At 42.8% G+C, this 12,618-nt stretch overlaps 1 protein-coding gene across 3 annotated transcripts in view; it reads right to left on the bottom strand.

Annotated features, from left to right (window-relative positions):
• AFAP1L2 (actin filament associated protein 1 like 2) overlaps positions 1 to 12,618 on the bottom strand; it is a 78,239-nt gene that overhangs the window by 15,761 nt on the left and 49,860 nt on the right. For all 3 annotated transcript variants that reach the window (XM_079976646.1, XM_079976648.1, XM_079976647.1), the window contains exons 2-5: positions 9,508 to 9,636; positions 7,648 to 7,725; positions 5,682 to 5,776; positions 2,207 to 2,297 (exon numbers count right to left, since the gene is read on the bottom strand). In XM_079976646.1, coding sequence (XP_079832772.1) covers positions 2,207 to 2,297; positions 5,682 to 5,776; positions 7,648 to 7,725; positions 9,508 to 9,636 — 393 coding nt within the window. The remainder of the gene's footprint in view (positions 1 to 2,206; positions 2,298 to 5,681; positions 5,777 to 7,647; positions 7,726 to 9,507; positions 9,637 to 12,618) is intronic.

The following is a 12,618-nucleotide window of genomic DNA, read 5'->3' as shown; positions in this document are numbered from 1 at the left end:
CTCATTGCATCCCTGGCTTCTGTGTTGCTTATTACCAAGCAAGAATATTTGTCTGCTTATGTCCTGCCCTGAAGCCCACTGAAGTTTAAGTGCACGGAAATGACAAAAGCACTTTGGAATAAGACTTCTGCTTCCACAGGCAAGATTGGCTAGCAACATCTACAGTTCTGTAGCTGCCTGCTAAAGAGACCATTCCTGGCTAAGAGATCGCAAAAGAATAAACAGCAACTTTCCAATCCTTTATCACCCCTTGCCACACATATGCATTCAGGATGAGAATGTGATCATGCAGTGATCCTTTAACCATGTATCAATGGTGAAAGACCATCTTTGTTCATATGACAAGGAAGTCAATGCATGAGTGGTAAGTTTTGAAAACATGCCATACCCATAGTTATTGTGGCATATATTACTCCCTCAGTAACCTGCAACCCTGGTCTGGATCCAGTAGCTGCAAGCCTACCGTAAAGACCTGCACAAGCACACATGGAAAAGAGAGGGAGAGAGAGGAAGAAAGAAAAAGACCTGCAAATGAACCTCACTGATCATTAAATTCTTTTAGAAGGAGAAAGCATAATTTATATGATGAACTATGGAATAATTAGAAACAGTCTGCTTAGAACAGTCTCTTTTGCCAAAAACTATGGTGATAAGCACCATAAATAAAAACACTTGCAAATTCAGTTTGAATAATTACAATTTAGTGTTCAGCCTTTGTGGTACCACTCAGTTCCATTATATATATATTTTTTAAAAAAATAAACTATTCAATTATTTTGCAGCTCATGACAATGCCAAAGGTAGTAAATACCAGTTGCTGGAAACCACAGGAGGGGAGAGTGCACTACAATATGCAGTCAACAAGGAAAGGAAGGACCCATACTGAGGAAGACGGAAGTCTTAACATATGGGAGAACTTTCTTTTACAGTGGTACCTCAGGTTACAAATGCTTCGGGTTACAGACTCTGCTAACCCAGAAATAGTACCTCAGGTTAAGAACTTTACCTCAGGGTGAGAACAGAAATTGTGCACCAGCAGCACGGCAGCAGCAGAAGGCCCCATTAGCTAAAGTGGTACCTCAGGTGAAGAACAGTTTCAGGTTAAGAACTGACCTCCGGAACGAATTAAGTATGTAACCAGAGGTACCACTGTATATGTAACAGTTTATTTGTATTTGAGGTGATTTGTTTTTTCTTTTGTTCTTTTTGTGGTGAATGGATTCAATAGTTAAAATCAATAAAGATTAAATTGCAAAAAAAAAAAAGGAGGGGAGAGGGCTCTTGCGGAGCGTTTCCCAGAGGCATTGGAGGTGGCCACTGTGAGAGCAGACTAGATGGGCCTTTGGCCTGATCCAGCAAACTCTTTTTATATATGGGTCACCACTGCATTGTTGCACTGATGTAGAAATGCTCTCCATTTACTCCAGGGATGTCATAAACCATTCCTTAATACATCACATACCACAGTTGGGATTCACTATTATTCCACACATATTATAAGAGCGCTGTGTGCATTCTGTGTCTGAAATGAATAAGCACAGAAACTGGTAATGGCCACAGCCTAAGCATATCCGGGTTTACTCCAAAATAAAACCCGCTAGTTTCAAGAGATATGCCTAGGATTGCAGGGTGAGAACCTCAATGATCCTCTTACGTCCTCTCTGGTGTGGTAATTTAATCATGATGTCCATCCTAGGTGCTATAGAGTAATGTACATGAAAAAAAAGGAAAAGGAAAGGTGGCCAGATAAATTCAGTCTGTTCTTCCAGAGACTGGAGCCTAGCACCTTCTCTAGAACATGCTTGTTCATATCAGCAACAGAAAGCAAGACAGTTGCTATTCACTTTTACAAAGACACTACAATCCTTACCTTTCTCACTGAGCCCTTATTCAGTCAGTAAACCTTATTCAGCCAAGGGCAGTTTTCGTGTGGAGATCAGGCTGAAAATGTAGCATCAGTGACCATGTTCAGCTCTGAATGAACTCAACATCTTCACTTGTCAGCAATCTCTTAAAAATCTTTGGATACAAGAATATCCCTTTAAATTCTCTGGTATTAAACTGACAATGTGACAAACACTAAACATATAGGTTATAGATCACATTTCCAATATTTGTATCTGAGTGCTTTATTTGTTTATTTTCCAACGCAGTTGCATTGCCTATTTCTAGAAGTAATGAAATACTTGGGAGCACACCTACGTACCAATCAGTGAGACACCAAAGGGCTCAGCTTCTTCATAGTATCCTTCTGGAGACTCAGTTTTGGATCCTGAATGTTGCTTTGCTTCTGAAATCTGTGGAATGCAAACAATAGCTAGAAAATGTGTAGATAAAGACGCAGAGTTCTGAAATAAATTTTCACTATGGTATCTGTAATTCAGAATAAGGAAGAATTGAGAGCAAGGTTCAAATTCCACAAAGCTGGAAAACCGGAAGCTAATGCTGAGGCCTTAACAGTTGTGCCCAGTGAACAGTGTCACAAACTGTGCTTGCTTACAACATACTCTCCATGCACACACACATTTCCTTGGTCCTTCAGGCTCAAATCCAGATGGGGAAGACGAAGTGCCTAAGTCTAGCAAAGGCACCCCACATCATTCTAGTCCTCTCTGTGTGTGACATCTATGGTTCTATAGTGTGCCTAAGGAATATGTGGTGCTGGGTGTGCATGCATGGTTATGGTGTGTGTGGTTGTGGGCTATGCTGGGCAGTCCCCAAAACAGTCCCAAGGTGCCCACAAGCCCCAAAAGGTTTGGCAATACAAGGTCTAATCACTGCTCCACACTGTCACGTTCCACAGCTAGTGAAATAGGCACTGCTCATAGCATCCTCTAGATGGCTTCCATTAAAAATATTATCATACTGGCAAAATCCCTGCTTCAAAATTTAATCTGTGTGTGTACCATATTATTTTGCCTATAGTTAAGAAACGCCTTGTGGAATCAGACCAAAAATTATTAAATTGTTGTGGTCCTCTTAAGTTTTGCTGAAACTACAATAAGCCACACCTAAGGAAACCAAGCAGAGACCTAACCATGGAACACTAAATGGATAGCATACAATAAGTAGGCAGAATAGAGCCATCCCTTATTTCTTATTTAAAGCTGATCTTATAACTGGATAATTGTATTTGAGTTTTCCCTTTGCAAGAGTAATTTTGATGGTGATGGGAGTGAAGCTTAGAAATACACCAGACATTTTCAAAGCCAGTATAAGTGAAAAAGGAAATAGATAAATAATATTGGAGTAAACCAACACTTTCAAAAGATTCTAAGCACTGGAAAGTCCCTGGATGGCTGCCAAATCTATCCTAATGTGCAGCCCAAAGCTGAGGGAAGAAATCAAGACACAAAATACTTTGAAAAGCATCCCAAAGGACAAGCTAAAAGTCAGTATTTTCAGGATAAATTGCCTAGAGAGGGAAACTGCCATGAACTTTTTAGGGGTCCCAACTCCAGGTTCCTGAATGCACCTCATTTTCTGCTCCCCCACAGGAAGAGTTGTGTATGTGCTCCTACCTAGGCAAGTTGTGTAAGAATCTCCATGCACTAGCATTGCCAATTTACTTTTCATATTCCTTTCGAAACAGGCAGCTGGAGAGTAAGGACCCCAGAACCTTGCATGTGCCACCCTGTCTACAGCTGCAAGGCTAGGCATTAGCCATTCCTAGTTACCACCAGGAACAAAGGTATAACTGGCAGCTTTTCTGTGGCATGTAATTGCTAGTAGCGATAATATGAATACTATGAATTTGGTGCAGATGGAATTTGTCCTCACATGTACAGAAAGAACCATGACTGATGATGTGACAAGTATGTATTTGAGGGTATCTGAAATATACTCAGAGTCGCAAAGTGATTTCATGCTCTTTATTCAGCTCATAGTGGTGAGGAGGAATGAATGAATGTCCCCTCAAAGTATCTGCTTTATATACATTATTTACACAATGGGCTGCACATGATTGGCCAATTCTGGAATTCTACTGTAAGCCAATCAGGTTGTGGATTCACTTATATCTGGAGCATGATTGGGTGGTTCCTGCCAACCAATCATACTGCTGCATTGTTCTAAGACCAATCAGACTGTTGCATTCTGAATCCTATTGTTCTAGGACCAATCAGACTGCTGCAATTTGGATCCTATTGTTCTAGGACCAATCAGACTGCTGCAGTTTGGATCCTATTCAACTCAGTACATAACAGTATCCCTCAGGATCTTCTAGTGATCTGCCCTTTTCCCAGTCCGTGATGGCTTCATAGCATGAGATTGATGCACTTTATTTCGGAAGAAAATCCCCACTTAAAGAAGATATGATGCTTATGAAACAGAGCTCACTACACTTGGTTCCACCAGTGTTGGGACAGCTTTTAATATTTTAAATCGTAAATAATTCAAAACATTTAAAAATGAATCTTTGCCAATGAATCTCATTTGTTGCTGACGTTTCATCTTACAACACCATTTCAAAGATGATGCAGCTCAAGATAACCACAAGATTCTCCAAGTAGACAAACACACACACCTCTCTTCCAATTGCCAGCAGACAGAAGTATACATTGAAGTATACATTTGAGTATACAGAATGGCAGATATGTGTTTCAATATAACCACAGCACTCTCGAGTAACTTGTCTCCATTGGTACCTTGGCAAAATATTTACTCACCTTTGCAAAATGGTAAAATGGAAAGTAATACCCAATAGCATAAAGGTCAGCTCTTTTTTTCTTTTTGGCAATAATGGTGAACATTTTGGAACCTGGTTAAAGATTTAAGTGCTTAAAATCCAAACTGGAAAATAAAGCCAATTTCTTGATGGGGGCCAGGCAGGAAACACGTCCCTGAGTTGCAGCTATTGCATACTGGCACTGAAGCCAAGTAACATCATACTTTGTAGAAAGATTAAAACATCAAGTTCTGCCTATGTTTATGAAATAAACTGCAATATTTTCCTATACAGTAAAATGAAGTTTTGGATGAGGGGAGAAGAAAGTTACTACTTGTTTCTTTCTAACAATGGACTAGGTGGTGCGATAGAGGCATCTGGTCCCAACCTGGTGCCCTTTGGATGTTTGGGATTACAACTCCCACCAGTCCCAGTCAGCACAGCCATGCTCATGGGAGTTGTAATCCAACCTATGAGGAAGGCTGCTTTAAAGTGTCATTCATTCTTTTCTTCCAGAGACACAGAAGGTTGCATCCAATGTGAGTTCTATTCAGAGCTGAACCACTGAAGTTAATAGACCTGAATTAGAAATGGGTTGTTAAACTACAGTTTCCTGTTGTGTCTGAACTGCAAAACTGGTTTAATCCCACTACAAACCAGGCTCTGGTTCTGGGTTGACATCTTGGGTCTGTAGTTGACATTAAACCACATCATCATGCAATTTTTGAAGATGAAGCAAGACCAATGGAGGAAACCGATGTTGACACGTGTGTGTGTGTGTGTGTGTGTGAGTTGCCAATGCCCATAATGCTGCAAGTGCTCTACAAATGTTTAATAAATATTGATGTATCATTTGAGAGAGAAAAGGCAGCTCTAGGATTTTTTCAGACCTCTGTATCTTACATTACAACTCACTCCAAAGGGTACTAAATTCTATCCCAGAAGATGAATGGCACTTGCATTATTGTTATGCAGAGTACATTGAAAGGAAGTAAATGAACAAACAAGAACTTACTATTTTTGAAGGTGGGAGGTCTGGCAAACTTTTCTGAGGTGGAGACAAATGCTGTTCCACTTCCCCATTTGTCAAGGAGTCTCTGCAACCCAACACTGCGGCCCAAACAGAAATAACAACATGCAAACAGTCCATCACATAGACCAAGCTCAGAAACATTCTTGGATGCTATGCTTTTGTTTTGGAGGAAGCACTGCATTAAATTAGAGAGCATATTACAGACCACAAAAATGGCATTTGATACCATCTCCAAGAATATGGCGAAAAAGCGGCTAGGGACACACTTTCTTGCTAGTTGTGGGTTTGCTGGCACATATTTGCTTAACACTGCAAAGACCAAGATGTCTTAAAAATAATCTGTCTACTTGCAGGGCAAGGCTGATGTCTATATTGAGCAGTCCTAAGTATTCACCCTGTCATTACTGTTGGTTTTAACTTGCAGGGGCAATTCAGTCTTTTCCTAAATCCAAGCAAACAGAACTCACACTGAGAAAGGGCTACAATCTCAGCAGGTGGGGAAATACTTCCAGCCAATTTCCAGCTAGTTGGCAGGTGAAGTGCTGCCTCCATAATCCTGGGATCCATGGAGTATTAACAACCTAGGGAGGTGTGGAAAGGTAGTACAGGGATCTGGCTATATTGGCACTGAAGGAAAGAAGCTCACTTCTCCTCTGCAGGGCCTGACTATGAGTGGAAACAGACGACTGCTAGTCACACAGTAGCTGCTTAAAACCACATGACTCTTGCTTAAAGATTTCACACAGAAGCACATATGGAAAGGCAGTGACCCACAGACTTCAGAATGGCTGCAGGAGGCTTTTGAACATAGGTAATCCTAGGCAACATAAACAGTCCTGCCATCCAGGGGCAGCTGGTGGCGAGGGCACTGTCATGCAGCAGGGCTCCCCCTTAGTGGTGTCACTGTGCTTACTGGGAGGGAGGAGAGGGACATATCAGGGAGAGCACTGCTGTGCTGGAGCAGTGGCTGGAGGGCCCTACTGGTTCTGCCACTGGACCTGCGCCATGCTGACCTCCCTGCCACCTCACCTCTGCCTGTAAGCACAGTGGCGCCTTTCTACACCAGCCATTGTCCCCGTCCCCCCGCCCACTGCCATTTTCAAATATGGTGGTGGAGATAGATGCACATTCTCATCCATGCACATATAGAAGAAGCAATTCCATGTCTGAAGTGGCCCACAAACAGCCCCAGCAAGCCTGCCACTCAAAGTGGAAGCACAGAAACCGGCCCTGGAAAGACGGGCATGAATTTTGCTGCATAAACATACAATATAAGATATTAGAAGCACTGTTCTTTTCAGACTAGCTGGGAAGCCACAATAACAGCTGCACATCCACATCCTGTCATGGGGGTAATAGGGTTCTGGTGTAAGGCTGCGAGCAGCAAAGCAAAATCCAGAGCACCCAGTGATGTTATTAGCCAAGTAAATTGGACATCTGCCTCCCTTCCCTTGGCTTCTTAGATTTCCTGATCTTTGTTTCTACACATCTTAATTAAGAGGCACCTGAAAGCAGCTCTGCGTCCTGCGTTTCTCCATCTATATCTGCATGTCAAACCCAGGGAGGGTTGCCGCTAAAGCTAAAATGGATCAGTGAACATGGGCAGAGTTTACCATGTCTGTCTGGAAGATGGGTAGAGGAAGCACAGACTTAACAGTGAATTGGTACTGTGAGTTGGATGGTGTTTCTTTAAAAAAACGATACATGTGATCCTTTCATGCGTAAGAAGCACATTCAGCAGCGAAATGGGGAAGGGCCATAGCTCAGTGGTAGATGATGTGCCTTGCATGCAGCAGGCCCCGGTTCGATTCCCAGCATGTCCAGGTAGGGCTTTGAGAAACCCCCCTCTGAAATCTTGGAGGGCCAATGCCAGGCTGTGTAGGTAATACTACACTGACCTAGATGGACCAATGGTCTGACTCTGTATAAGGCAATCTTACATTCCTACCTTTGTCTGGTTTCTCTGGTTCACCGTGTTGCTTATTGATGGTGACTTTGTTCATGTAAATGTATTCCTCATCACCACCTATGAAGCGAAGAATATAAGCTCATTATTCTCTTGCGTATACTTGCACTGCATAGAAAATCATGCATTGTACAGCAGAGCATCTCGAGCAAAGCATCTCCTGGAGGAATTTTTAAACCATTTGCTTGGTCAGAATGGATATCTGTCCATCTATTTATTTATTTTTTAAAAAAAATATTATGATCAGAGGAGGCTTGTTCTACTGACTTAGCTCAGTGGCGCCTTAACTGACATTGTTCTTGCACAGTTTATCTTGACTGCAGCTAAGAAGCTGTGCACTTGCCACCCCTGGTGGTGGAAGTTTCTTAGAGAGACTCAGCCCTTTCAAAGTTTATCTTCTTATCATTCTTGCAAATTAGATTCAGAAAATCTTGAATGAATTTAAAAATACATTGAGATTAAGAGCAAATGGAACAACAGCTCAGTTGGTTAGAGCATCATGCTGATAACACCAAGGTCACAGGTTCAATCCCTGTAAGAGACAACTGCAGATTCCTACAATGCAGGGGGCTGGACTAGATGGTCCTCAGGGTCCCTTCCACCTCTATAATTATATAATTATACGAAATGAGATTAGCTTGATTCAAGGGCTTTTATATTCACTTCTTTTCTCATGTACCGTATTTTTCGCCCTATAGGACGCACTTCCCCCCCCCCAAAAAAATGAAGGGGAAATGTGTGTGCGTCCTATGGGGCGAATGCAGGCTTTCGCTGAAGCCTGGAGAGCCCCACCGCCAGCCCCACAAGCTCAGGGGACAGCGGGGAGGTGGAACGCCGCCATCCCGCTGTCCCCCGACTTTGTTAGAAGGCTGGCGGGGGGGAGAAGCCTGCTCCTCCCCGTCGCCAGCCCCGCAAACTCGGGGGACAGCGCGGAGGCACAGCGCGCCATCCCGCTGTCTCCCGACCTGGTTTGGAGGCTGGCGGAGGGCTTCCCCCTCCCCCAGCCCCGCAAGCTCCCAGAGCGATGCCAAGGTTCCCCGCAGCTTCGGCATGGCTCTGGGTCCCGTTCTGGGGGCTGGGGGAGGGGGAAGCTCGGGCTTCCCCCAGCCCCAGCCCCGCGCCTGGGGGGGGAAATAATTTTTTCCCCTTTATTTCCCCCCCCCCCCAAATCTAGGTGCATCCTATGGGTCGGTGCCTATCCTATAGGGCAAAAAATACGGTACATTTGGGTACTGCATAGCAATTTGACAGAACAACCAGCACACATTGAACGTACTGGACTTTTGGAACACGTTTTCTGTGTACCCATTTGTGCGTGTGCGCACGTGTGCATGTACAAATGCATGGGTAGGCAAACTAAGGCCCGGGGGCCAGATCCGGCCCAATCGCCTTCTAAATCTGGCCCATGGGCGGTCCAGGAATCAGTCTGTTTTTACATGAGTAGAATGTGTCCTTTTATTTAAAATGCATTCTCTGGGTTATTTGTGGGGCATAGCAACTCATTCAATTCCCCCCCCCCAAAAAAAAAATCTAGTCCGGCCCTCCACAAGGTCTGAGGGACAGTGGACCAGCTCCCTGCTGAAAAAGTTTGCTGACCCCTGTACAAATGCATGCACTGCACATATATTCCTGCTACCCAGGGCTAACTCTTTGTGCAAAAAGTAGACTTCAGATTGTGACACAATAAGTAACTTTCCCTTTAACAAAAGACTGTTGGCTGTTTTTACGTGCAATTGGGGAGGCCGTAGTTTAGATGCAAAAGTAGACCAGTATCGGTATCGGCAAATGATAGCTCTGAGAAGCGCTTCTGAAATTAGAGCCCTTTTACACAACTGTGCTTACCACTTGATTTTGTGCACAGCCTAAGGAGGTCAGTGAGGAAGCTTTTTTTCACAACGGCAGTGCTGCTGAGGTTCTCCTTGTCCAGTATCTTCAGAAAATCTTCAAGTTCTGTAAGCAGTTGCTCCAGAGCTGAAGTAGACATAAAACAGATTTGCAAATGCTATTATGCCCTGTACAGTGGTTAAATATATAAAAGGGATTTATAGCGATCCTTGAAGAACCCAGCATTTCTTGAATCAGTTTGCATTTTAAACCAAAACCTATACTTTTAGAATCAGCCCATTTTCCACTGTCCATTTTACCTTACATCTCATGCATTAAATGCAAAATATAACAGCTTGGGACCAGTTTATCTGCAAGATCGCCTTACCCCTTATGTCTACTCAACTGCTTTGATGAATGGAAAGGGCACTGTTAAAGGAGACTCTTGATATTCCATCCACACTTACGGGAAATGGATCTTTTAGCATGGCAACACTTTTCCTTTGGAACTCCCTGCCTCCTGACATCAGGCAAGTGCCTTCACTGTATTCTTTGCAGTGCCTGCTTAAAACATTTTTACTGAGGCAAAAGTATCCAGACACATAGAAGTTACATGTGTTTTACCTCTTTTTTTACTACTGTCGATTTCAATCCCCTTTTGAACATTTTTAAATACCTGCTTTTAACTTTTATTCAGAATTTTAATGTTTTATTTTATGTTTTCATAAACCACTTAGAGGTTTTCTCTCAATAAAGTGGTATATAAATTTTATTAAATAAATAAATACATGCAAAATATACTTTTGGACCAAATTTTTGACTCTCTATACTAAGAGTTGCTGGATTATCTGAATCTTGCAGGAGATGATTCAAACTTTTCTTTTGAATGCTGGAATCTCAACCAACATTAACAACCTTTTCAGTATGCGCACACATAAAAATGACTTATTACAAAACATGTGAAATGTAAGATGTGAAATTTCTCTTGTTCAACACTTGGTGCAAACCTTTTCTTTTCTTACTCCCATTGGATATGCTACTAACAATGACAGAGATTGGATTGAACGTAACACATTCAAAACGCTACACTATAAACCACAAGCCAGTCCTTTGCTATTTGTATTCCATTTCATCTCCCTTATAACGATGCTCAAACACAGGGAAGATGGCAACATGAGAGACAAGGCCCTAATACTATTAGCTGGGACAATTTAGACAGCTGTGAGTGAAACAGATCTCTGGAACGCTTGCATGATTTAACAAATTTGATTCCCCCAAAGCACCATCCTTTCCCACAAAACAATGCAACATTTATTTGTACGGAGAGATGAACACCTTACGGACAGAATGACTTCTAAAAGTTGACCCAGGTCAGTGTTCTTCAAACGGAGCTATGAATAACATTTCTCTGCATCCACAAATCTAGCCCAACAAACCTGAAGGGGAGATTTTCCCAGACCCTCCTTTCCATCTCTTCCTCCCCTCCTCTTCCAAACATCTGTCTAAAACTTTCTGAGCTGGCACCATTCATTTCCCTAGCAGACTGCCTTGGCAGAAGGCACTTGACTTGCAACCGCTCTATTCTTTGTCTGCTACAGAAAAATCAACAGACCAGCTGATCATTCGGTGCCGGTATAGAGTAAGCATTCAAGTTGCTGAATGGTGGGTGCTGCTGGCTTTTTGTGGATTTTCCAGCCCATCCTGCCAGGCACATTCCAAGGCTTACAGGGGTCGGCTGCTGCTGTAGGGAAAGGGAAAGTAGATTTGTGATGACAGAAGGAGAAAGCTATTCTCTCCAACTGTGAAAAGAAACAGATGTGTTGGTAGGGGCTGCCGAAGCAGCTGGATGACTTTTAGGAGGACAACGGATCTTCCAAAGGGAACAAAACATGCACTGATACAGAAAAGCAGGCCCTCTGGTACTACCCACTCGCCTGAGACCCCAGAGAAGAATAAAGACAATGGTGAATTATCACAGCAGAAGGAGAGGGATCGTTATGCTCCTTGGTCTGCACCAGTCGCCAGTGAATTCAACTTAAGCAAAATCAGAGGCGTATTTCACAAGATGTGTTGAATTTTTGGGGTGGGGTGGGGGTGGGGAAGGACCACTGATCTTGAACTTGTTTTATCTTTTTAATTTGTGAAATACAGTAGGTCGCTATAGAAGGCAATTAGGTGGAAACAGCCATTTCCCATTTTGTTTCTAATTTCTGGCCATGTGGCTATTAAATAAGAATGATCTGGAAAATGAATATTATTCTGTTCCTGTGGTCTTTTTAAAAAATGCACACTATTAGTCACCAATTGACATTTTTAGCACAAAATTATCTTTTAAAAAAAACCATGCGGCAAATGAACTCTACTCTACCTCTGCGGATGCGGTCTTAAACGGATGTGCACTTTTAGTCACCAGTTACAATTTTTATCACAGAGAAAAAACATATAGGCTTTCCCCCAAGTATATTTGTCTACTATGGCATGAGGTTGTGAGATCTTGCACTGCAAATTATACAGTGAGGGGGGGAAAGTATTTGATCCCCTGCTAAATTTGCCCATTTGCCCTCTGACGAAGTAATGACCAGTCCATAATTTTAATGGCAGGTGTATTTTAGCTGTGAGAGACAGAATAACAACAGGAAAACCCCCAGAAACCCAGAAGACAAAAGTCAGAGATTGATGTGAATTATAATGAGTGAAATAAGTATTTGATCCCCTATCAACCAGCCAGATGTCAGGTTACCTGGTATCTTCACTGTATGTAACGAGCTGAGATTAGAAGAAGCTGCTGTAAGGGAGAGGTCTTACCTGTAATCCCAGCTCGTTAAGACACCTGTCGACAGAAGCAATCAATCCAGCAGATTCCAAAGTAGCCACCATGACCGAGACCAAAGAGGTGTCCAAGGATGTCAGGGACAAGATTGTAGACCTGCACAAGGCTGGACTGGGCTACAAGACTATTGCCAAGCAGCTTGGTGAGAATGTGACAACAGCTGGTGCAATAATTCACAAATGGGAGAAACACAAAATAACTGTCAACCTCCCTCGGTCTGGGGTTCAATGCAAGATCTCATCTCATGGAGTTGCAATGATCAGGAGAATGGTGATGAAGCAACCCAGAACTACACGGGG

Source organism: Podarcis cretensis (genome assembly GCF_951804945.1).
Source record: "Podarcis cretensis genome assembly, chromosome: 5".
NCBI classification, from domain to species: domain Eukaryota; kingdom Metazoa; phylum Chordata; class Lepidosauria; order Squamata; family Lacertidae; genus Podarcis; species Podarcis cretensis.
The sequence above is the reverse complement of the archived record's forward strand: the minus strand, read 5'-3'. Positions and strand labels throughout refer to the sequence as shown.